Source organism: Neolamprologus brichardi, chromosome 7 (assembly GCF_056152115.1).
Source record: "Neolamprologus brichardi isolate AB-2024 chromosome 7, ASM5615211v1, whole genome shotgun sequence".
In the NCBI taxonomy this organism is placed as follows: Eukaryota; Metazoa; Chordata; class Actinopteri; order Cichliformes; family Cichlidae; genus Neolamprologus; species Neolamprologus brichardi.
The window spans coordinates 30,578,984-30,606,332 of record NC_142110.1 but is presented as its reverse complement, the minus strand read 5'-3'; the positions used below and the strand labels follow the sequence as shown (position 1 = coordinate 30,606,332).

General features: G+C 40.6%; 1 protein-coding gene across 2 annotated transcripts in view; it reads right to left on the bottom strand.

Moving 5' to 3' along the window:
* dcc (DCC netrin 1 receptor) overlaps positions 1–27,349 on the bottom strand; it is a 346,228-nt gene that overhangs the window by 86,319 nt on the left and 232,560 nt on the right. For both annotated transcript variants that reach the window (XM_087843481.1, XM_087843482.1), the window contains exons 13-16: positions 13,423–13,564; positions 10,845–10,955; positions 9,277–9,471; positions 6,135–6,230 (exon numbers count right to left, since the gene is read on the bottom strand). In XM_087843481.1, the coding sequence (XP_087699607.1) occupies positions 6,135–6,230; positions 9,277–9,471; positions 10,845–10,955; positions 13,423–13,564 (544 nt within the window). The remainder of the gene's footprint in view (positions 1–6,134; positions 6,231–9,276; positions 9,472–10,844; positions 10,956–13,422; positions 13,565–27,349) is intronic.

Below are 27,349 nucleotides of genomic sequence, written 5' to 3'. Positions count from 1 at the left end.
TGCAGGCTGAATACCTCAGTGAATGTGACTTCTGAACCAGAAAAATGGAAGAGCACCTGAAGGCAGCAGGATGTGAAAAAAGGCGTTAACAGATGCTAACAGAGAGCTGGAGCGAGCTGAGGTAAACACAATGAACTAAAGAGTGAATAAAAATAAAAGCAACTCTGCTGGTTTCAGCTCTGTGACCTCTGATCTACAGACAGTCAAACCTACTGAAAGCAGAAACACAGTGATGCAGATCGTTTAAAATACACACAAACACACAGTAGAGTTAAGAGCGCTGTTTACTGGTTCACTGCAAAGCCGCTGACACAAATTTGAACTGAAATTTTATTTTTAGTCTTTTTCATTTAATGAGCAAAACAGCCTGTAGGGCAGCTAACAATGAGCATTTGTAATGCGGGAAAATCTCTGTGCAGTTTGGTACTGACCAAAATGCTGATGACTGAGATCAGATATATGGAATATGGAAAAGTTAAAAGATGCCAAAAACAACAACTTTATTGCTTATTTAAATGTTGCTTTACTTTACTGTGAAAATAGAGGACAGTCAGCTCCAGCTGAGAGTGCTTTTCTTCTTCTTATTCTATTCACACTTACCTCTAGAAAATAAGACGAGAGAAAGCTGATCTTTGTCTGTCCTTCTGCAGTATTTTTTTTTTCATGATTCGAACATCTTTTCACCGAGCACACTTACTGTCTGACACCCACACACATGGATTTTAGAAGTGTAACTCGAACAAACCCTTTTGAACTTTACATCTGCTCACACTGCACTGTCTCCTCGGGCTTCACATTAACAGTCCTCAAATTCCACCTACACTATCTGGACTTTGTGAGGGGTCAAACTGGGCTATAGATTTAAGCTGGCTACCACAAAACTACCTCCATTACTTATACTGACACACTGATCAGTAGTGATTCTACTGAATCTATGTATTTACAACCATATACCCAGCAGTGGTCTGGTTTTAATGCATAAAGTCTTCTCTTGCAGCCACATTTAATGTAACAGGAACAAGAGTGCTTCAAATTATTAATTTAATGAAATTATTAAATCCATGTGATACATAGAAGAATACTTATTATGCTCATTTCCAGACACATATTTCTGGACTCTATTATAGTAGCTGTGCATGAATCATGAAATAAATAACAGACACACACAGAAAAAGAGAGCAAAGTGTCTGCTACTGAAAGAAATAAACCTTACAGTAAGATAAAAGTAGATCTCTTTGTAGAACAAACAAATCTCGAGCTTACATTTTCATATAACATATAACAGATCAATATTTTTATGCCACATAGCTACCATAAAAATGTTGTTTTTTAAAGGAAGAGCTGACAGGAAGTAGAGGATTTCTGCTACACAATTGGTATGCATCTGCAAGCCACACCTGCCTCCACCTCTGCTCCTCCTTTTGGTGCTATGTCTGACCTAGTCAATAACAATAACTGCTCTCCAGTCATCCAGCTTTCCACATAGAGCTGTGCCAACATAGAAAGGTCTCCAAAAGGAGCCAAATATAAGGTACGCTTACTAAATTTGCTTTTACACTAATAACTTTTAAAGTGTGGCTTATGTTTCCAAATACCTTTTAGGGACTGGATTAGTAGATTTGTGATATGTGGATGTCACCAGTATAGAGACCAGCTTCTTTTAGTAAGGGAATACTGTTGACATTGAGAGTATTAAAAAAGTTCAGTTGGAAAATAAACTTTTTTCATATACATGGAAAAAGCTATGAAAATAATATTAAAGTTTTACATTTTGTTACAAAGATTTGATGATAAAATTAAACAAGTTTAAAATATTTAGAAGTAATTCCTGTGAGACAGAAACTTCAAACTGTTCTAAACACTTGGTTTGACAGTTTTTGTCATGTCATTGAATAAGGACACCTTAATATGGTCATCTCAGGCAGCCCCACCCACCTGCTGCTAAAAGCTCTACATTCCTAAGAGATCAGAGGCAAGTAGACAAAAAGAGAGGAACAGGACTTTATTTCAGACAAAGGGTGAACTAAGGTGCAGCACCAAAGGCTTTATAAGACAAAGATAGATTATTTCGAACTGTAATTATTGCAGAGCTACTCTGGTAGAGTCCAAGAAACTGAGTTGGAAATATTGCAGAATGAAAAAAAGAAAGAACAAAACCCCACCCCCAGTAATATTATTTCAATTTGATGACAAGTCAAATAGCTTTACTGCATTACTAGGGTTTACACCACTGGATGGTGTAAACCGGTTGAAATGGTTGAAACTCTCTGTGCGAGTTCATATGAGGGTAGCATCAGTTGTGGGAGCTGACGCGGGCTCATCCTGTTGCATCTGCAGTGTAAACGAGAAAATCAACATTGACATCTGATGTGCAGCTGCAGGCCAGAGAGAGAGAGAGAGAGAGAGAGAGAGAGAGAAATTGATCGAGGAGGTGTTTGGAGCTGCGGGGCGAGCTGCACCAGGCGGTGTCGTGGTTAAACTGGTCGTCCAGCATCACAATAAAGCTCCAGTCAGGACAGAATACTGATGAGGATGAAGGACACGCCTCTTCCTCCACCCCCACTGCACTCTTCTCTCTTTTCTCCTCCTTTCTCTCAAAAGTCCTCTTCTGTATTTTCACATTTCTTCATCCTTTCTAATTCCTCTTACCTTCCCTTACTGCTTTTCCTCCTTCTTTTCTCCTGCTCTAACTTTCTGTTCCTTCTTCACTTCTCTCTTCCCATTACATTGTCCCTCATGTATTTACTTCTTCCTTCCTCTCCATTCTTTTTTCTCCCACTATCCTCTTATCCATCCCATCATCTCTCTTGCTGTCTCCCTGTCTCTCCGGTCCTCCAGTCGTTGATTAAATGGTAGCATGGCGGTTGGTTAGGGATCAGTTCTGCAGTGTGCGGGCGGCGAGGACGAGGCAGTATATTAACGAGGATCCCGCCGTTAACGAGCCATTTTTTAAAGCTCTCGTAAAAAAAAAAAAGAGAAAAAAGAAGAAGAAGAAGAAGAAGAAGAAGCCTCTCCAGCAGGCTGCTGCCATGACAGGACACAGACAGTGTGTGTGTGCGGGTGTAGGCGTGTCTGTGTGTCACTGTTGACGACCTTGGCAGAACAGTAATGGGTTTAGTTTCTATCTCAGCCCTCAGGGTCTCGGCTTATCAACTCCTGACTGTCACATTGCAACGCCATGTTAGAGTGTATATCTGTAAAGAACTCCACCTGTATCTGTGCATCGCTGAAGAGCTCCAGCTTTGTGTATGCATCAGTGCAAAACTCCAGCTACGTATATGTAGCTCTACTCTGGATGTTTCTGTGAGATTCCAGAAAACTTCAGATAGAATTCCTGAGATTTGTAGCCCTAAGTTTTTGTCTACAAATTTCTAGATTATTCCATTTCTGTCTACAAATCTGCAGGTCTTTAAAACTCAAGATGCATCTTAGGAGTTCTAGATTACAAGATGTGTCTCTGCACATCTCTAAAAAATGCTACATTCCTCCAGAAAACTCTGGAATCTCCCAGATACCAAGGGTTCCAGATGGTTCTACCTATATCCAGAGAACTCATAAAATTTGTAAAATTCTTTTTTTTGTGTGTTTGAACTCTCTGGTTGACATTAGCATATCTACAAATCTCTAAAGAACCACAGGCATGTCTTCAAATCTGCTGAAAATCATATATGTATGATCCAAAGAACTCCAGATGTTTCTACATGTCTCTAGAAAACTCACGGTGTCTATACATTACTAACAAAACTCTGGATGTGTCCTCAAACATGTAAAATAACCCTACATGGTTTTGAATCTTTATGAAGCTCAACATGTCTCAGAAAGACTGTAAACATGTTGACAAATCTCAGAAACATCTGGAGTACATGTATCAATGGAACATTTCAATGTGTCTGTATTTCTGTGAAACTCAAGATGTCTACATATTTTGGGACAGTATCCCCATTCAGGATGTCCTATAATCTCTAGAATACAGATATGTATTCTTGTCTAGATAACCAGAGATTCCTTCAGACAACTGGAGACCTGTTGCACTTGTTGAAAATTTTAGCTATATATGTATGGAGAACTCCAAATGTGTCTACAGAAAACCTGATCGTACCTATCTACATGTAAAGATCTTTAGGTACGATCAGAGCAGAACGCCAGTAAGTCTACCAATCTACAGAAAGCCTCTGGAAGTGCTGAAGTGTGTAGTACTGCTTAGCCAACATATTCATAAATCAACATGTGTTGGTGTATCTCTATAGGAGTCCAGATGTGTTTACATATGCCAAGAGAACCTCCAGATGTACTTACAAATCTCTACGGATCTACAGATGTCCTCCACTCTCTCAGACACTCAGGTGTGTTTAGAAATGTCCAAAAGGCTCCACATGTGGTGATGCATTACTACAGAACTCCAGATGTTTTCAACAATATCTCTACAGCCGCAGGTGTTTATCAAATATCGATACATCTCCTTATGTGTTTCTCCACAAGACCAAATATGTTTGTGTAATTCAAAAGGTGTCTCGATGTGTTTACAAATCACCACAGAACCCCAGGCGTGTTTACAAACGTGTTCTATATTGCTATAAAAAATAAACTTTTTATTGTACATCTGAGAGATAAAGTATTGATCACTGTAAACATGACCACGCCCGATCCTTTGTCTCTTCTTTTGGACTTTTATGCCCTTCTTGGTCATCTATTTTTCTGCCTCTATACTCTTTCCATGGGCTTTCATTAAAGTTGATGAAATGTCTCTCTATCCAGTGACCCTTTCCTCTGTTTTTCTCTGTATGAGATCCACATCTGACCCTTATCTCCCATCCACCGCCTCTCGCTTCCTCTCTTAAAGAAATCTCAATCAAAGACAACAAGTTAAAAATAACCTCGTTGTGAGTTTCGCCACAAAAACATCCAGCACTGAAGGTTAAGAAACTTTGGTGAGCCAAGTTTTCTCCACTGCTGGTTTTTCCTGTGACTATCATCACATCATGAGGGTAGAACCGTTTTATGAGAGTTATAAAGGATTTATGTCAGCTGCAGGCTGCTGGGCGTGCAGAGAAGGGCCAGCTGTTTAATTCATAAGATGAAACTTGGCTCTGAGTTGGATGTGTTTCATTTATCTCACTTCTGCAGCTCATCGTCTGCAGGGACAGCTAATGAGTCTCTCTCTCTTTCACACACTCACACATATAGTAAAGGCATGGGTATAAGCCATCAAACATTATATCAATCAATATATAAACAAATATAACTACAGTACATGTTAAACACACCAAAGGCTGTGGAGTTACATGTTAGCAGAGTCCTTGGCATTAATATTTCAGGACTTTGCATCCAGATTGAAGCCTAATTATTAGAAAGTGCTTCTTCTAAATCAAAAACATAACTACACTGGTTTCACTAGCATCAGCTCAAACATGCCTGGACGAGAAATTGCAAACAAAACAGCAAAAAAATTAGATTAAAGACATCTCTGTGTGCTTGCTTTAGCCCCTCCTTCAGTGTTTAAAAGCACAAAGCCAGATATATCAGCTTTTCAAAAAGTTTGATTTTCCCAGTCATGGGTTTGACTTGGATATTGATCAAGCTGCAGCCTCAAGCACTCAAAAATGAGGCCAGTGTGGAAGTGCCAAAACCTTCCACAGTTTCTCTAGTGGCCACTCGAACTGGCTCCAAAAGAGAGCGAAAGCAAACATGTTTACAACCTGCTACAATCTTCATATTGCTCACCTGTTCAAACAGTAACTGGATTTGAACCTCTGCATGATTGGATGTGTGTCCACTTTGATAGGTGGGCTATTACAGTAAGCAAAATATGATGTAAAAATGTAAGTGCAATACTGTTATTATTTCTCAAGCTATTAATCTTACTTGCTCCTACTTGCAGCACAATGGCTGCTACCGCTACTTCCACTGAAGTTAACAATTTCAGCTACAACTACTAATGCTAAGGCTTAAAATGCCCAAAATGCTACTAATACTGTTGGACACATATGCTCCATCTAGTGATACAGCTAATACTGCTAATATAAGCCTCATATTATGCACCGGCATGTTATTATATATTAATCAAATCTGCTGCCTTAGTGCTCTGTAAATACAGATTACTAGGATTGTTATCGGCGCCTGGTGAGTCATCCTACCTGTCAGGGATCGAGTGACGGCGCTCTCGTACAGAGGGACTCCCTCCCCAGCATTATTGAAAGCCTTCAGGGAAATCACATAGTGTGAGCTTGGCTCTGAGGAGAAGAAAGACGGAGAGAGAGCGAGTCATTTTAAATGGCATCTGCCACAGTACATTATCATGTTAAGATGCAACTGATTGCTTGCTGTCTTCTATGTGTTTCAGCAGGGTCTACTTAAAGGAAGCATCATTAAAAGTAAGCGGGGAAAGGTCAAGACTAGTTTGACAGAAGTGACTCGACATGAACACAAGTCTTTAGCTAAATCCTGCTCAGTGACTGCAACTTTTCTCTAGTTTGACAGTAAACACAGAAAGCTGCACTTTTTCAAGAAGATGCAGGACTTGAAATCTGCAAATGTTACAGGATTTTTAAAATGAGGTGTTAGAGGGGGACTGCCCTGTTATCAGTCGGTATAACTCAAAAGCACAAGATTCAGTAATGAAGTGATGACACATTTGGGCCTAACCTAGAATACCTTAGACGCGCAGTCAGAAGTGTCCTACTGTTCACATGTGGTTTAAATGTCATAAACTGGCTTTGACTAGTTTAAGCAAAGAGTTTGTGGGACAGACGTGGTCCAAATGCCTCATCTGGTCCATATAAGGCAGGTGTGGCTGAACTAAAGAAGCAACAATCAAGGCCAAGTTGGTCATGTAGGTCAAACATTCCTTTCTATTTGGGCCACAAAGTCAACGGTGCAGCGGTGCACCTGCAAGCCAATTGGTAACCCACTTTATCAGTGTCATGTTTTTTGTGATGATTGATCCCTGACCTGTTTTATTTTGTGGGTTTTGCTTGTCATGCTTGCTCTCCAACGTTCCACATATGCACATGAAAGGCTGGAGAGCTCTCAGTAGAGAGTCCTGCTGCCAAATATAAATTGCTGCTGGCGTAAATATCAATCTCCCAGTGACAACAGTAGCTCTAACTAAATTATGTTTTATTGAGCTGAGTGGCAGAAGTAAAGAAAATCGTCTCACACATCCTTTGTTGTAAATTTTCAAAGGACTTACAGAATTGTAGGCAGTGGACCAAACCACCATGAGGAATATGAGGGGGATTCAGTTTTAAGAACTTTATTGTTTTGAAGTCATAACTAGCTGTCAGAGCTTTCACTACATATAATTGCATTTTTTTAGATTATTTTGTTCTATTTTTCCCACATATTTTCTGCCCACAGTTCCACTGATGTGACAAATAATTTTGGCAGGGTTAGTGGCCAAGTCAAAGCCTCCTGCTTAGCCACGCCCTTGCCGCAGACATCTGTAATCATCATCATGCAGCGGCTCATCCTGCCACAGCCAGTCACGCGTGATGATGCTGCATGTTCTCACCATGTTGTGCCAAACCTTCGCAGCAGTTAGGCAAACGCGGCGGCTCCACTCCCCAGACGCATGAATTAATGATCGCTATGAATTATAAATACCGTGTACATATGTGCACTCACTCCCACGTGTGCATGCAACACAACGGCCCGATTTTATTTTTCCCATCACTCCTCCATTATGAGACCTGAGATGGGAATTCTCAGCCGCATATAAAATTGGACCCTATTTGTTATTGTCTTCTTTGGCATGCAAATTGGTTGTTGCGCTCACTGGGGAGGATGTTTTCTCTTTTTCGACCTTTCACAATTAGATTTCCACCTCAAGCAGCTTTCTTATTAAATTCTTTTAAATTATTGATCGTAATTAAATGGGGGGATTTCATCTTCATAATGAATTAATGGAAGAGGCAAACGCTGTGTGTCAATATTGGCACGCTGTCAGCAGGAGCAGCTGGATTTATGAAGGATGAACTTATTAAGTAGGTGCTGTTGATAAGCATGCTGGAAATGCCATGACATGATGAATTATTTTGGCGCTGATAAGAGGAAGGACAAGAAATTAAAAAGGTTCTGACAATGATGGAAACTATTGGTGATTAATATTCTGCTTATGACTGCAGGTGTTTCTGGCTATGAGGCCTGGTGTTGCATCAGGTGTCCTACAGCTCTGCCAGTTTGCCCTTTAGCCAGACACTGAGTAGATCCAGAATATCCTAAATTCATGGTAAGGCACCTAGCTCCTAAAGGATGAACACTTTGCTGAAATAAGTAAAATTCTGTCCACATTAGTTATTTTACACAGTCTCAGTATCTAAATATCCAAAACCTTTCCCCCAAACTGTGATACTTTGTCCTAATGGCCTTTTTGTGTATGTGTATGTAAAATCACAATCAAATAAGAGCCATTACATTAAGATGGTTCCCACTGGATGTGGATAATCGCATACTCTAAGATGTTCTCTTTGGAAGCAAGGTTGAATTTTAACAAACTTTGACTCTATAGTAAAAATAAGCCAAGCAGCCTCTCAGGATGAAATAAAAAAAAAACAACCACCTCCTTGGTGGTGGTTATCTTCTGGCTCGTTTTGATAAACACAGACTCCAATGTTAAAATGTCCAACTTTACAGCAGAAATTAACATGTATACAGCCTTTTACTGATAACAGTTTTGGTCTTTATGGATAATTTCAGCCTTCATAACAACTGCACAGGGATGAAGTTTTATATCACTCATCCATCTGGATACAGGAGTTAGGAACTTAGTGACTCTGATTGACCGGTCCCAGCACAGAGAGCTATAGACAGTCCAATCTGCTAGCCCACCGCTTACTAATCTGAGGCAGTGAAATGGACCTCTCAATCACCTCTGCAGTCCTGCTTTGAGGTGCAGACTGCCCAAGATGTTTGTGCTTCTGTTTTGGAGGGTGATATTTACGTATTTATTGGTCAGTAACAATTATACGCTTTATGAATATTCATGATTTATCAGCATATGTCACCGTTTTGTTTCAGTACATTGAGCTGTAATGAAAATGCAGAAAAAATTATGTTGATCCATAAGGAATGGTGACCTGTTTTGGCCTCAAATATTAAACATGTTCATTGCTTGCAGTAAATCAGACTTTGAAAGCACAGCTCTTAGTTGGAAGGTCTATTTTGTCTCCTTTTGTTGGCACTAGCTGGCGGGTAATGTAGGCTGAATGTGTCCTGGATGAAAATGGTATCCATTTTCTTAGCAAACTAATGGTGAAGTCACTCCAGCCACTTTCATACCTAGGTTTTCAATGGAGTAGTATCTCTGCTTGCTGTCCACTCTGACCGTCTCAGCGTAGGGACTGCCTACTCCATAGCCAATAATGTAACCCCTGACCAGGATGTTAGGGCTGAGCGGTGGAGTCCAGGACATGATGATGCTGTTGGGAAGCGGCCTGACGTGCAGGGAGCTCGGCTGGTCAGGCACCTGACTCTCTGCAAACAAACCAACAATAAAATGTCAGACACAAAGACGATGACAGCGCTGTGGTTTGGGGACATCGGTACATCACTGACCTCTACCACCGCCAATAGCCTTAAAGCTAACCCTGTTAGTGCTCACAGAAGCAGGTACTTAGAGCAGCTGTGGGTAACAAATGCTAACCCTGTTACCCCTAAAAAGACCTGACACTTAGTGTTATTCTTCGAGAACAGATTAGATGAGATTAGAGCACTCTCGGTCCTCGGGGGGAGATGCTTCATATCACTTTATTGAGTGATAATCCATCGAAATAAGATTTGTGTCTCCCTCTGTCCCGGCCCGGAAACACAGTTAGCATGGATGTGTTTGTTGTTTTTATCTCTGCATTATCCTGCTGACCAGAACATCCTGGTGCTGAGCTGGTTATCGTTTTTTAAATTATTCTGCTAAGAGTTATAGGGTCAAAAATCCCCAGAGCTGCTAGCCAGTTTGTTTCTGGTGATTGTTTTTGCTTCTGTCTATAGCCTCGTAATGGCTTTGTAACTCTCGATAACGTAGCTGTAGGCAGATATGAAGACAGTTTTAATGCTTATGAATATACAGTAACCATTATAACTGAGTTATCAGTTTATCTTTAAAGAGTACCTTTTATACTTATGTCCCATCAAAATATACATTCTGGGGCTGAAATGTGTCTCAGATAGTTGATAACCTGAGGGGATGCACCAAGACCCAGTGTAAGATAACAGGGGTCATACAAAGCTGTTCTAGTAATTTAGTCCATGAATAAAAATATAGAACAGGGAATGAGGAGAACAGACTAACTTTAAAGCACTAAATCCTCCACTTATGTCTTTGTTGAGGGTGTTATAGAGTAGCTGCTGACAAACAAATTTGTTCAGTACTACATTATCGTTGTTTTGAATGCTAGATAGCAGTCCAAATGGAAGGCTTGGTGACCGTTACATAATTCAGAAGAAAGCAGAGGGAGAAAGAGATGTTTTTTATTTGGACAAATTTAAAAAAAACCTCTCAAATGACATTTTTTATCTACACTCATATGCAAATGTGCAAATTCTTTACATTGTTCATGTACTGCTCATTCATTAGTATTTAAGCTTAAATGAAGCAAATCTTTCTGTTTTCGATATACTTACACATGGACGACTGCTTTTCCTTTTCTTTCCGCTTTATTCCATCTCCTCTCACTTCCCCCCTTCTTGAGCTAAACCTTCCATCAATCCACCCGACACCCTTCTTTAACTGGTTAAATATTTATGCGAGTGTTAGGGAAGTGGAGGTATTTACATCCTGTTATACAGATCACCGCTGTCACACACACATGCACACAAAAACACACACACGCTCTATCAATCTCTGTTTTTACCATCCAGGTCATTCTCTGGTGTCTCAGCGGTGTACCAATCACTGGCCGGGCCTGTCCCATTTGCTGTCATTGCTGCTACCTGGAAACTGTACTGACTGCCCTTCTCTAGACCTGGAAAGAGAAAAAGAGAGAGAAAGCACATCATTATACCTTCATTGTTTTCCTGTTGTATGGCTGTAAAAACACAGGTTTGCTGCTTATAACCGATTCACAATCAACACGGTGTCACAGTCATAAATGGTCATATATGGACCCAGTGCCACTTCAGGACTGAAAAATGAAATACAAAAAATACAATTCCTCAAACGGCCACTTGAGGCTCACTGTCATATCGACTGTGTGGTGAGTGTTGTTTAAATTGAATAACTCCAATATTTGGATTTTTATAAAAGTTTAAAGTTTGCAATTGAATGTCAGCACAGGTAACTGTAGCAGGGAGCTGTGTACTAGTCTTCACCTACGCTAATTCAAAATGCTGAAAGGCTCCACTTGTGGTCTTGGTGCCTTTTTCATAACATTTCTAATGGACCTCTCTGACAGACCTTAAGTCTTATATAGGCTTTCTAGCTTAACTGGCCACTACCCAAGTTTATTTTATGATTCGAGAGCTTTTTCATTCATTTGAGCCAACATTTCAATTTACGACTGGACAGTGCCCTCACCCTTATTTTTAAAATTCAGTTGCTGCTAACCAGCTAGTTCTGCTCTTTCCTGTGTCGAGTGTTGCTACTGGCAGACTGGCCAGGTTGTAGTCTTGCTTGGGAGATCTTCCAAATATCGGTGTCAGTAATGGTCCTGTTAGTGATGGACTCCCAAGTGGACCATTTACCGTGCTGTTGTTGGCTCACACCATAATTGTGCGCTTTCCCTCCATCCACCTTAGTTACTATAAAGATAGCAAGCTCTTTCCTCTCCTTTCTGGTAGCCTTTGGATCGTCTTTTTGGCACTGTAACCCACCCTAAGCCGACAGTGTTGGATTGTATAAGACCAACAATTGCCTAGTGCTTCAGGCAATTTAAGGCCTTGTCTACCATTTGAGTTGCACTTCACTTGCATTCTGTGTGAGCTTTGAGATTGGCAGCTTAAATAGCCAGGTCTGCCGAGTCTCTCAGCTTCAAAAGGAGCCTTACCTTCTCACTTTTGTAGCTCATGGAGCTGGTGTTACCGTTACTGCCGCAGAGGGGAGGAATTGAGCAAGGCTACAAAAAAGTACAACAAATAAAAGCTACCAGAAACCAGAGTGATTAAATCTGTGCTGCTGTCAGATTGTATGATTGGACCACTTAAGCCATCTAGCCTGATATCAGAACACTCAGAGTGTTGCAGTCTATTAAGGAGCCGAGTTCAGAAGTGTTAAATAACTGTGACAATGATGCCCAGTACACACATGGCCAAGTAAACCTAGCATGTCATGCGTACCACAACTATGCAGACATTTGAGAAGACAGTACTCTGAAGAATATTTAATCATTCTCATTCAAAAAAGGAAACAGATTTTTTTTTTTACCTTGAAATTCCCACTGCTTGTTCCACTATGAGGGATAAGCAGTTAAGAAAGTGCATGGTTGGATTTGGGTGCTTAGGTAATACGTGTCATTACATAAATGGAGTAAAATAAAGTTTTAATGTTAGCGTTAAGTATGTTTATTTAATCTGCCGTTCTTTTCACCTCCTCTGAGAAGCTGAGTTTTTTTTTTATTCAAGAAATAATTTTATTAATTTAAATTTGTCTTTTATTATCAGACAATAAAAAGGAGTGATTACTGCTGACGGCCAGGCTTGCAGCAGGCGGATCAGATTCCAAACACGCACACACACAAAAGTAGAGCTGCCACTGGGCAATGAATTCTGATGCGGACAGACAGATGAAGATAACCATCAGTGGAAAATAATGAAAAGGAAGATCAGTTTCATTCAAATCCTGCAAACCTCAAATTGAAATAATAGCTGGTGGCAGTTTGAATGCAGACACACAATCACACACACAGACCCAGACTTGCAGCTGTTTTTCACCAAAGTAAAGAAATAAATTGACAGTTCCACAGACATATTAAAGCACACACACATATCTTTAGGATTTACGTCTTCTTTGTCTCTATTTGAAGATTTACGCATGCCGACTGTCAGACTCGCATCACGTTCAGTGAAAGCAATCTTATGTGTTTTCATTAAATCCCCATATATTTATATATATACATATATAAAAGCAGCATCTTGCAGATTTGTACAGCAGTTTTTGTGTAGTTTGGGCCTAACAAGCAGAGTCATTGTAAGAGCAAAGAGTGCAGCTTTAAAAGATTTATTTGGGAGAGAAAATGAGGGCAAATACTAAAGGATGAGTCTGGTGATATATTGTAGTCTCTGAGAGATAACAGCCCCCTGATGAGACTGAATTGATCCTACTAACAAGTACTGTTTGCATGAAAAAAGCCAAGATATTTCTCTTTCTTCTGTGCTCAATTTCCCAACAAATGCTCCTGCTTGAGTGATGTTTTATAAAGCCAACAGCAGATACATCTTTAACCATTTCTCTTTTCCAGACTAAATCAAATCACATGCCAGTTTGAAGACACTTACCAGTGAACAGGTACCAGAAGTTGTTGGGTTCGATGGCTTCCTGGTCTCCACGCCGGCCCGTCTTCCTGTATTTGATCTTGTAAGCTGTGATGATCCCATTCTGGGCACTGCGTGGAGGAGGCTGCCAGGATACTTTGATGCTCTAGAAAAAAAGATAGAAAACAGTAAACAAAGGTGCTAAACATCATCTGACTGGTGATGAGGTTCATAGAGAAAGAGTTGTGGCTCATTAGGGATATGACAGTTTCACTTTGATTTTTATTGTCCTGCAAATGTCTTGCGTGGTTGTCCAGACTCTGGTTATACCAAAGGTTTCGTCCTGTTAAAAGAGAGTTTTTTCTTCCCACTGTGGACAAATACTTATTCAAAGGTGTTCGTTAGATTTGTTTCTGGTTATTGATGGTTTCTCTCTATTATAGTAGGGTCTTTACCTTACAATATAAAGCACCTTGGTGCTTTATAAATAAAACTGAACTGAATCGAATTGGTTCTCTTTATTGTGTCTTGAACCTCTTTGAGGTCATTGTGAGTCTTTTTGAAGCAACTTTTTGCACCTTTGCAGTTGTTTTCCATTGTCATGACCCTGACTCATTAAGAAGGACAAAATATGGAGATCATACAGAAGAAAATGACATAAATCAAACAAGTCCAAACAACTCCACGAGAGCATGAGGCAAGACAGCACAAGAGACACTGATTGCTTTGATGACTGATGCTAAGTGAGCCACTCCCCTAATCCATGAAGCTACAAAAACCTGGCAATGCATCTAGAGTCCTAAGACCCATCAGAATTTGTTCCAGTTATTTAGGTAGTATAGTTATATATTTTGTAGTATGTATTTTTTCTGTTTCTTTAAAATTCTTCTGCATCCCACTGTATCTTTTAGAGGGTTCATACAAAACCAAGATGGCGCCAGTGTTTGCGGCAAGCCGTCTCCTCAAGTTTTGTCTACTGTCTGCTATCCTATTTTCTCTGTGTTATCCTGACGCCTTTGCGCTTCTTACCTATGATCGTCAAACTCTTCTGAATCTCCAGCCATTGACTCACCAAACACCTGGTTTCAAGTGGCAATCAGGGAACTTTTTCTCAACTCTGACGGATATCTCTGATCATTTACGCTGCTTTCCAGCTACCCTTCCACCTAGGAAACGTCATAGGAGACGGGGTAAACGGAGCGGTATTCGTGTTCGCCTCAAGGCTTACTTAAACTCACTTGATGCGACCAGCTACCACGTATTTGTAAACACTCTATCTTCTTCTCATGCTCTCTGGGGCCGCTTCTGCTATAGATTGCCCTGCCATCGCTGGATAAATCCTGTTGGACACTATGCGCACCTAGACTCCCCGGCCGAGTGCCCACCTGTTCGGAGCTGGGTGCGGCTTTCCAGAGGTAGTGTGAACTACAGCAATCTTCGCCTGCTGAGATCTGTTCCAACTAGCAACAACCCGACTACACTTCGGATGGCTTTGCTAAATGTTAGATCACTGGCAAACAAGACTTTTATTTTAAACGACTTTTTCGTCTCAACTGGGCTGGATTTTCTTTATGTGACGGAAACCTGGCTTCGTCCTGAGGAATCTTCTGCTTTTTCAGAATTTCTTCCCCCAGATTGTGCCTTTGCTAGCTCTCCTAGGATCTCTGGCAGAGGTGGAGGATTGGCTTCGATTTTTAAACACAAATTTCGATGCCGGGAACTACCACCCATCTTTTTCACCAGCTTCGAGGTGCAGCTACTGGAACTGAACTGTGCTCCCCCAATTCTTTGTGCTGTGGTGTATCGACCCCCAAAATCTGTTAAGGATTTTATTTTTCAGTTTGCTGAACTACTAGGGAGCCTGTTTTTACGCTACGATCGTGTTTTAATTGTTGGTGATTTTAATATACATGTCTGTTGTGAGGCAAGCACACTAACAAAGGATTTCCTTGCCCTTATTGACACTTTTAATCTTACGCAATGGGTAAGTGAACCAACGCATTTAAAAGGTCATTCGCTTGACCTAGTTTTGTCCTACGGTCTGGATATTTGTATAACAGATATCAAGGACTCTGGGATCTCTGATCATTCTGTGGTTATGTTTAATGTTATGCTACGACATATGGAGCTTAACTGCCAGGGTCCATTACGGCAGATGCGCTCGATTAATTCTGAAACCATTACCAACTTCTCTACTCTTTTCGCCAACTCTGCGCTCCCCGACTCCGTCTGTTTTGTGGATTTATCGACTGACAAGCTTACCAACCTTTTTAATTCCACATGTTCTTCTATGCTGGACACTGTGGCTCCACATAAGACTAAGCGTACTAAGTCGTCATGCCAACCCTGGCTGAATGAAACTACCCGTGCTCTCAGGCGCGAATGCCGTCGTGCTGAGAGGAAGTATAAAAAGGATAAGCTCGTAGTGTCAGCGGAAATCTTCCATAATTGTCTGTCAAAATATCAGAAGACCGTCAAAGCTGCTAAATCTGCCTACTTATCAGGTCTTATTTCGACCAATTGTCACAAGCCCCACGCTCTTTTTAAGATTTTTAACTCCATGATTAATCCTCGTGGGCAGCACGGTGGAACGGTGGTTAGCACTGTTGCCGCACAGCAAGAAGGTCCTGAGTTCAATTCCACCATCAGGCTGGGGTCTTTCTGTGTGGAGTTTGCATGTTCTCCCCGTGTTTGCGTGGGTTCTCTCCGGGTACTCCGGCTTCCTCCCACCGTCCAAAGACATGCAGCTTGTGGGGATAGGTTAATTGGAAAATCCAAATTGCCATTAGGTGTGAATGTGCGAGTGAATGTGAGTACGAATGGTTGTCTGTCCCTGTGTGTTGGCCCTGCGACAGACTGGCGACCTGTCCAGGGTGTACCCCGCCTCTCGCCCTATGACAGCTGGGATAGGCTCCAGCGCCCCCCGCGACCCTGAAAAGGATAAGCGGAAGCGAATGGATGGATGGATTAATCCTCGTGCTACAGCACACAAGGAAGTTTCTCTGGCTCTTTGTGAAAGTTTTTTAAGGTATTTTATTGAAAAAATCACTATTTTAAGAGCCCCGTTTTTATCGGTAGTTCCACATCAAGTTTCAGTTTCTAAATGCTCTGCTGTCTTTCAGCAGTTTGAGCCTGTGACTCTTTCTGATGTAAAGGAAATAATTGACCACTTAACAATCTCCAATTCCCCACATGATATTCTCCCTGCCCGTATTTTTAAGGAAGCGTTGAATACTATTGGGTCTTGTATTTTATTAATTTTGAATGCATCATTGTCTTCGGGCTGCGTACCGTCTGCCTTCAAGCATGCTGTTGTTCAACCCGTTATTAAGAAGACTAATCTCGACCCCAGTGTTCTTTCAAATTATAGACCAATTTCTAAGCTTCCCTTTATGTCAAAGATCCTGGAAAAAGTGGTCTGTAAATAACTTCAGACCTTCTTAGATTCCAATGGTATTTCTGAAAAATTCCTGAGACTGAGACAGCTTTGCTAAGAGTTTTTAATGATCTCCTTTTAACCACCGACTCAGGTTGCTCTGTGGTTCTAGTCTTACTGGATCTGACTTCTGCGTTTGACACAGTAGATCATAACATTTTATTATCAAGATTAGAGCAAGTAGTTGGCCTTAAGGGCACAGCCTTATCATGGTTTAAATCTTATCTTTCAGAGAGGTCACTCTCTATCACTATGGGGCAATATTCCTCCTCCTCTGCTCCTTTTCTCTGTGGTGTGCCCCAGGGGTCTGTTTTGGGCCCTATGCTATTCTCTCTGTACATGTTGCCCTTGGGATCTATTTTCCAAAGATATAATATTTCTTTCCATTGTTATGCCGATGACATTCAAATTTATTTCCCTTTGAGTTTGAATGTCACAGATCCATTGCATACATTGTTTAATTGTCTTCATGATGTGAGAACCTGGCTATCTCAAAACTCTCTAATCTTGAATGACAGTAAAACTGAAGTTATTGTCTTTGACAGCCATATTCCATTGAACCAACTAACTGTTACCCTTGGCCCACTTGCTAGCTACCTCTCCAACGTTGTAAGAGACCTTGGGGTACTCCTGGATAGCTCTTTCAAATTAGAGAAACAAGCATCTACTGTGGTTAAATCCAGTTTCTATCAGCTACGTCAAATTTCTAAAGCTAAGCCTTTCCTCTCCCCCAAGGACCTTGAAAAGCTTATTCATGCATTCATTACCTCTAGACTGGACTATTGTAACTCCCTCTATTTAGGCCTCCCCCACTCCTTTCTTCACCGGTTGCAATTAGTACAGAACGCTGCTGCACGTCTTTTATCGGGTGCCAGAATGCATGATCATATGACTCCAGTTTTAGCCAAGTTACACTGGCTCCCTGTGAAATTTCGCATTGATTTTAAAATTCTTTTATTCACTTATTAAATCTTAAATAACACTGCCCCTAGCTATTTAACAGAACTTCTTCATTTGTATAATCCTATAAAAGCATTAAGATCTTCTAACCAGATGCTCTTAATGCAACCTAAGTCTAGGTTGAAAACCAGAGGCGACCGTGCCTTTGCTATTGTAGCTCCTAGACTGTGGAACAACCTCCCTATTGCCATTCGCTCTTCTGAGACTGTTCAGTCTTTTAAATCTCGTTTAAAGACCCATCTTTTTACTCTGGCTTTGATGTAAGATAGTTTGATTATCATTCGGTTGGTTTCTATGTTTGTCTCGTCTTGCGTTGTATTTGTCTTATTTTATTTTTATTTTTAATTTGTGAAGCACTTTGATCAAAACTGTTGTTTTTAAATGTGCTATATAAATAAATTTTGATTGATTGATTTTTTGATCTTTTTAGATTTCTTTATAATCCCTATTCATCACTTTGTGAGCATTTTGGGGCGATCGTGGCTCAAGAGTTGGGAGTTCGCCTTGTAATCGGAAGGTTGCCGGTTCGAGCCCCGGCTCGGACAGTCTCGGTCGTTGTGTCCTTGGGCAAGACACTTCACCTACCGCCTACTGGTGTTGGCCAGAAGGGCCGATGGCGCGATATGGCAGCCTCGCTTCTGTCAGTCTGCCCCAGGGCAGCTGTGGCTACAACTGTAGCTTGCCTCCACCAGTGTGTGAATGTGAGAGTGAATGGGTGGATGACTGGACGTGTAAAGCGCTTTGGGGTCCCTAGGTGGGACTAGTAAAAGTGCTATACAAATAAAGGCCATTTACCATTTACCATTTTGGGCTCATTGGTAGTTGCTGTTTGTCTCTTTTTTCACCTGTTTCTGGACATTTTACAACTCTTTTTGAATGATTTGGGTTAATGTGTAGTCCAAATTATGTGTTTGTTATTATTTTTGCATCGCACTTTCTGTGTCTTTGTTGCTCGCTTCTGGTGTGGTATTTTTGTCTCAATGTGGTTTGATTTACAGCTTTTATGGGCAGTTTGGGTCATTTAATGTAGATTTAAAATCTCTTAATTCTGGGTAATAATTCAGAATCATTTCTAACCACCAACATAAAATTTTGTACAAAAATTATAGACCTATTATCAGAGCGATAATGTGGCTTTCAGTTTAATAGCCCATGTCCGAATTAACTTTTAAAATCTGAATTAAAAAAAGAACATTAAAGACTCATTTTTTCAGCTTTAACCCTCACCAGCTCACATGGAGTATTAATTATCTAGAGGCATACCAAGGTTGATGTGACAGTATGATCTTTACATTGATATCATGGTTGTGATATGCTCCATGGATTTGGGAATTACAAAGTGTTTTCTATTCTGTATGTATGGGCAAATAAAATATTAAATAATCCCGAGGGTGGAACTTCAACTGCATGCTGTCAAAATATATCACAAACACATAAATACAGCGTAATTTCTGGAAGTATTGGTGTTCATCGCAGGAGAGTGTGAAAAGGGTCTGCATGCAAATCTGATCAGCAATCAACAGAGAAGCTCATCTGGCTTCTGTTGTGTTTCTATTTCAATTTGCACGTGTGTGAGTGTGTATCTGTGTGTGTTTGGGTGTGTGTCGCATGAATTTTAATTGCTTTATTTGCATGTTAACAACCCACCTCTGACACACACAAACAGACACACACACGCATGCTCACACACAACAGATGTTTGCCTGGCCCCCAGTGTGCTCTGCTCTGTGAGGCAGCTGCCATCAACCAGCCTGCTGATATACTCAGTGTGACCCAAAGTGTGTGTGTGTGTGTCAGGTGGGCTGAACATTAATGAATGAAGATTAATGAATTAGAATAGAAAAATCCTCTCTGTGTCTCCGTTGCTTTTTTCTCTCATCATATAAATCTCTTTCAGACGTTCACCTGATACATGTGGGTGTAACTGACAATAACAGAAATCCCAACTTAAACTGATAAACTGGAGGATATTTAGAAATTTAACGGAAGGAGGAAATGATGTGTATTGGATAAAATAATCCCCCATGGCTTGTTTTTGACATCATTATGCTCAGTCAGAATTATAGGTCATGTGGCTTTTAATTAAATTCCCCAACTGTAGAGATCAGACACAGCAAATATACTGCTTAGTAGTTTAGCAAGTTTAGCCTACGTATAAAGATAATTTATCCTCAGTACAAATGCGTATCTAAAATATCCCAAATTAAAACATGTTTTTGCTTTGTTCATTTAGTTTAAGCATACAAGATGTGATCAAACCTCAGTTATATGCATTGAATATTAAAACTACCACACAATAAAGTGAAAAACTTTAAACTAAGGGGTCTAAAACATCTAGAAATCTAAAGATTCTGTACTAACCTCAGACTGTATCTTCTTGTTACGTATTTATGTTATTTCTCTTTATTGTTAGACTGGAATTTGTTGATTATGAGCTTGATCATGCAAAAACCTGCCTGGCTGAATTTCATGAAACTTCATGAAGAAGTGGAAACATCCCTACACTTTGGTGTGTAGGGATGTAGGGATTATTGCAGATGTCGTTCAACAACAACAAATGGCTGACATGTGTTGCAAAGGAGGTTGTAGATATAGCATGCCTAATATGAGAAGTTTTTATTTAGATGTGTAGAAGGGTATTAACTGAGACACTGGCTGAATTAGGTGGCAATAAAATAATGTGATTAGATGACCACACTATAGAGCCCAGGTGATTCAATAACACTGCAAAGCTTTAGTGAGTTATGTAACTTTTTATGTGTTAGTCTTTTAAAAGATGTATAAGTCCGTTAGGACCCAACAGGCTTGGGCCGTGGTGCTGCACAGGGTTTGTGCATGTTGTTCATGAAGTCATACCTTAAAGTGCTTTTTAAACATTATTGAATTAAATGTGATTTGTGATGTGACATTTTTAATACATGCTGGACGCTTCGTTTTGAGTTTATATTTATTTTGTAAAACTTGGAGTCTTAATCAGTTTTACCTCAGTGTTGCATCTGACCAGTTAATTATTCTTTCCAGTTTCCAGTATAGGTACTTTTGGTCTTTTTTAAAGACTGTGCGCGTTGCTTTCCACTCGCCTAAACTGACCAGACACGTGTGTCACCAGTCCTTGAAGTTAAAGTTTTGAATAGTTCTCATAGTGTTGTGCATTTGGGTCTTTGGTTCGTTATCCAGCCAATCTAGAACCAACATTTTTTGTTGTCACCCTTTAAATAAAAAAAGTAACTAAATGGATTGTCATATGCCAACATGTGAACACACATTCACATGTTGTCGTATTAACACATATTTAAAAAGACACAGAGCAATGGTGTGTGGATTCCTGCTTCAGCTGCGGTGAAGTCATTGGGCCAACAAGCAGTTTAAATATTCAGCCAGTGTTACTGTGAGGATGGCCGCAGAGGAATTTATTAACATTTAGCTGCACCTGTTCCCTCTGCTGCTCCTCATCCAGCTAATTGATTACAGCAGAACTGATTATGAGAGGAAAGAGAGGGAGGAGGGGGAAGAGAGGAGAGGCAGAAGGATGGAGGGGGCTGGGGATAGGGACAAACTGAATATATGTGAGAGTCGGCCAGATTCCTCCATACACACTCTTTCTCGCTCTCTTTCACTCTCTCTGGTCGGGCATCGCCACGCGCTTCATTAACTAATTAGCCACTTTGACAGGACACAGTTGGATGTGAGGTCTCCATGGAAACAGTTCAGAAGTTAAATTCATGTTGCAACAACTCCCATGGGAACAAAAAGAGGGAAACCGTGAAGGAGGACAATACTGCTAGCATACCGACTCTCCATCCGGAGAGCAGTGCTCCTCTTCCTCCTTAACAGCTCCTTTTGTTCATTTTAGGCTCTTTCACTAAATATACCACTTTCAACGTAACTTTAAATGCAATCAAGTCCTACTGCAGGTACTAAGGCTGATCCCATTGCACAATCTAGGATTTGTCCTCTAAGGAACCAAGGTCAGATTTCACAGTCACTCGGGTGGACAGATGAACTCACATGTGGTACGACACCAGTGACACTGCAGTGAACCTGAACACAGTTTTGCAGTTTTGCTCACCAACCAATGGCAGACACTGTCTGAACTGACATGGACACATCGTCTGAAAAGAAAACATATGGATAGAATTTCTGTATCCATAAATTTGAAGCTATTAAATAGGCACATCATAATGTTCCTTGACTCTGCCTGTAAAAATCTAAAACACTCCCTCATGTTCAGTATTATTATCTCATAAACATCTGCACTGCTTTTGGCTGCATGGAAATATTGTTTTGACAACTTGCACTTGTGTCTTATTCACACTAGCTGGATCTCCATCAGTGTGTCACCAGAGTGACCTAAGTTCTAGTAAATCGTGGCAATCTCGAACAAAAGAAATCTTTCCTCTGTTCTCCCTCAGATGCCTTTAAAAGCTATAGTCGAACTTTAAAAATGAAAGTCTTGATGATAAATTAATGGAGCACAAAGGTGAAAAAAGACAAGCACAACCCCAGTCTCACTTCTCAACTGCTCAGCCATAGTCGGACACCCAGTTCTCATGACATCTAACAAAATTTGTCAGTTTGAAACAGTAGTTCATGTTTTCTTGTTTTATCGATGCACACTGTCATCAGTGTGCTTTTAGACTGAATATTCCCATTCTTCATTATGTATGTGCTGAAAACATGCCTCTAAAACCGCCATCCATCCATCCATGTGGTAGGAGAATAAACAGGCATGTATCAAACATCCTTTGCCACAGCAATGTTTTCCAGGCACTCCTAAGGGATCCCAAGGCATTTTGAACCATATACGTACAGAATCATTGTGGCAAGCCGTACATTTGCTCTGTGCTCTGCTTCCAATTTTCATAGCCATAGAATCTCCAAGAATAGACACCCAGGAGGCTTGATCCGTTGCACCAGCCACCTCGTCTGGCTCTTTTCAATGCAAAGGAGGTAGCCTATCTCCAAGACTGACCTCCCAAGAGAGAAAACTCATTCTCGCCATTTGTATTCACAACTTTATTCTTTCTGTCACCAACCAGAGTGCATGACTATAGGTGAGCGAATGTACAACGACTGGTAAATCAAAAACCTTCTTGCTCAGCTCATTCTTCCCCAAAATAGCCTGCTATAACACCAGCATTACTATGGATACTGCATAAAACTGCCAGTTCATCTCACACTCCACCTTCTCACTTTTCATAAATAAGATCCAGATATAGTTAAACTCCTTCACTTGGGGTAACAAATATCTCCCACCAAAAAGGACAAAATCTCATGAATTCCTATAAAACTAAGACTCTATTAAACTGGAAAGAGTTTGGCAATATAAATACCAGAATCTGCTGATATATTTGTGCAGTTGTGTGTAGAGTAGAGGGAGGACTTACCACCTTGTGGCACTTTCCAGCAATTTTGTACTACGTGTTCATTATTTAACAGACTCAAATTGTATAGAAGCAGTGTGTAAAGTTACAAAAAAATGTCAAAAATCATAATTATTAGAAAGAACTGCCTCACAAATCAAACCAGCAATGTATACTCAAGCAATTGTACAACCATGTCAACCTTATTATTAAATACATTTTAAGTACGGAGACCCATAAACCTCCATAACACAGTTTCCTGATTTTCTGCTGCCTTTATTTACATATTTGTGCAGTTAAAGAAAGTCTTAAATACAAACCATCTCATGTATTAATGTCAGATGTACATTGGATTTATTTGGTAGAAATCATGTCTCTCAACTAAAGTGTGCTGTGTCCATTCATTTATTGAGCTTCATGGCTTAAATGTCACTGAATGAACTAAATGGGATCCATGGAACAATTAAGCTCATATCAGAAGTATTTTCTTTAGAGCTGAATTGGCTTCCAGCTGTATTGAAACACTGGATGATTTCATTCTATTTTATCCTAGTCTGACTGGAGCAGAAAATGTCGGGAACAGAAATCCCTCCTGCAGCTGCTTTATATTCAGAGTTAGATGACATTGTAAAGCAGCAGGGTGAGCGAAGGCACGACCTCATTCACCGCCTTCAAACAGGCAGAGCGCTTCCGTCTCTTTTAATTTTCCCTCAGAGGACAGCAGGAAAAATACACGGAGGCCCGCAGAAAGCTGGTGAAGATAACGCTGATAATAATACAGATAATAATCAGACAGCCCTGATAATCACAGTGGGGGCGCACACATCTTGTAGAAATTTAATGAAGATAACCAAAGACATGCCAACCCTGCTCCGGTGTCTCGTACTTCACATAAATTCATCTATGTGCAACACAGGCTTCAAAACTTATTAAGTTCCCTGATGAACCAGGAAAGTGTTTAAAACCAGTTGAGACATACTCTTCACACCAGGCAGGATATTCTGAAAACAGCCATTTACTGCCAAACCCTTGATTCAAGCTGCCCCATCTGGCAATCCAAGTCGAGGGAGTACTCTGCTTAACACTGGGGCTGCTGAGAGTCCAGCTACACTGGGAACTTGGATGAAAATGAAAGTGGATGGATGAGCATCACCACCAAAGAGGAAACACAATAACCACAACACATTTTGAATAACAGAAAACCAGCAGAACTGCAAAGAGAATAAACTGAAAAAGTTTTTTTTTTTAAAAAACAAAATATTTTCATCTACATCATCCATTTAGAGACCTTGCAGGGAAGTTTCAACACCCCCAAAGAGCCTGCCCCACCTGACACAGGGAAACAGGTGAGGTGCACTCTAAAGAGGACACTGGCCCATTATAGAGCCAAGACAAAGAGACTGACAACCAAACACTGTCACCCACATCAATTTATAATAATCTGTTAAGCTAACAAGTATGCCTTTGGACTGTAGGAAGAAACACACAAGGTCAGGAAGTACATGCACACTTCAGACATAAAATTCCCAACCAACCAGAACCTTCTTGCTTTGAGACTCTTCCATCTGGTTCCTCTTCCATCAGAGATTCTTCCATCTAGTCACCATCTAACATTTTGTTAGATGGTGACTAGATGGAAGAATCTCTGATCTAACATCTATCATTTTGTTAGATGGTGACACATTTTGCACATCTTGTCCATTTTGCCCGAGTTTTGACACCTGAGTATACATCAATAGAGACAACTGTTTGATGACAACCATTAAAATAGTTTCCAGGTTTTTAGAAAAGTAGTTGCTTAGACAGAGACCACCCTCACTAATGTCTGATATCCACCCAGTCACATGTTCTAGAAAAATATGAAATATGACAGAAACTACTAGATTGAGGAAAAAGCCTCGAGGGTTACTCCTAGTCAGCTTTCAAGGGGTAAAGAGTTTAAAAAGTGTGATGTAAATGTGAGAGGGAATTGTTGTCTGTGTCTCTGTGTTGGCCCTGAGATGGACTGACAACCTGTCCCCTGTCTCTCACTGCTGAGACAGGCTTCAGCCCTCCACAAGCCTGAAATGAACAAGTGGTTAACAAACTTGATGGAAAGATGAAAGATGAAAAGTCAGGTGAGATTCACAGTGGCAAAGTCCCAATTCCTATCCAAACTATTTCAAGTCCTCATGAAGCATTTAAAGCTTCGCTTTGGGCTGCTGGGAACCATGACATGACTGATCATCCCTTGTCTGTCTACATCCTGTCAGTGAGGCAGACATAGTGAATGAGGTGAATGAGGAGACGCAAAAAACAAACTAGTGCTAAAATTGTAGTTCAGTCAGGGCCACTACAGCTCACAGAAGACCAATATTTCCATCTGCAGTCATTTATACTTGGCAGTATCTGTTGCTGTTGATATCAGCTGATCTTCTGGGATTATAGCTGAGCTTGGCTTTGTCGTCTGCCTAAACTAATGCCGTATTCGATTCTTTCACTTTAGATGATGATCACTTCATCTTACAAACTTCCTGTATCTTCTCTGGCTCTGTAAACCAGTGCAGGTATTTAGAAACTCCAGTGCTGCTGATTCAGGACATGGTCCATTTAATTTATGGGTACAGTTGGTGTTATTGTATTTAGAGCTGTACTTCGACTGTTTGTGCTGCTGAGCAATTTGTGCGATCGATGTATGAAAAAGCTTTGAAGAACAACAAAATGTTGAAGTGAACCTGGATTTAATTCAGTGGGCTTCTCCTCTCTTTCTATATGCTGAACTGCAGTGTGAACACTGCATACAGAATAGCTTATCCGCCCTGTGACCTCCACACACACACACACACACACACACACACACACACACACACACACACACACACACACACACACACAAAGGACCAGGTGGGTAAACACTCCCTGAATTCAATCTGTGATTGTTTGTTTATGTCCTCTGGGTGAGAGCTGCAATCACACTGACTGTGTGCCAGTGTGTGTGTCTGTAGGTGTGTGTGTGTGTGCGCGCATGTGTTTAAATGCCCTCTGGGTAAAAAGAGCAATCACACGGAGGGCAAAATGTCTCTATTTGGTCGGCAACAAAACATGCAATGCCATGCTGCACTGTTCTGTGTGTGTGTTGTGGTGGCAGATTTCTTTTCTCATGTATTAATCACATATTTAATCATGTCACATTAGTTATAGTAATATTACTTTCTCACTTTACTATAGTAAGAGCACTCCAGCCACTACTTTACATGCATGTGGAAAGTTAACACAGTGAGGCCATTGTAATGGAAGACGTTAAACAGATAGTGAGGCTCCTTCTGCTTATCAGGGATGTAAATCCTTAGGTGATGGCTAAGCAGAAAACAAGGTCATAATTCTGTCTGTGAGGGAGGAGGTATAGCCCCCCATGAGAGGGGCCAACATGTAAGAGTTTGAGGAATGTTCTTGGTCTGTGTGTCTGTATATAAGATGTAAGGGTGGTGGCCACAATTCAGAGATGGTCGTGGTGTTTCACTGGGATGCTTTCTCCACATTGCAATGTGTTTATTAAACCCACTTCAAATCAAGCTCACTGGGTGTGTTCCAGGTTATTGTTAAAATTTCCATAACAGTGTTCTGAAAACTAACAGCCGTTAGGGTTTATACCAAAAATACACTTGATATATGTGTGTATGTATGAGGAGTTGGTCACTTGCATATAGAGAATATTAATAGAAAGGACCTATCCTGTTTATCCTGTTGGGCTCTGCTAGAGTAGCTCTGCGTGATTCACAGTTTAAAAAATCTCATTTATCTAATACTGGGCGTCTGCACAGACCCACAATTCATCCTGTATGAAACAAGCTCTTAAAGCGGCTCCTTCTTTAAAGCTAACTTTCTGCTTGTTGGCTGTCCCTCATGAAAAAGAGTTTTGAACAGCAGGTGGACAGGGCGTTTTTCTTCCTAACATGAAATGTGAACATATCCCCTCCCTATGATATCACACAGATCCAAGAGTAAAAAGAAGTGTGTGGAATTGAGTTTAGAGCGAGAATTATATGTACTTACATTTCTATAGATGTGCACTTATCTGTAAAGAGGATATTCACATAAAACAGGTACTGTTCCTCTGTTTTTCACTGGTAAAGATTATTTAAAAGCCTATTTAGTTTTATTCATTTGTCAGTTTTCTTTATCTGGGAACAGGACGCGGGAGGATTTCACACTG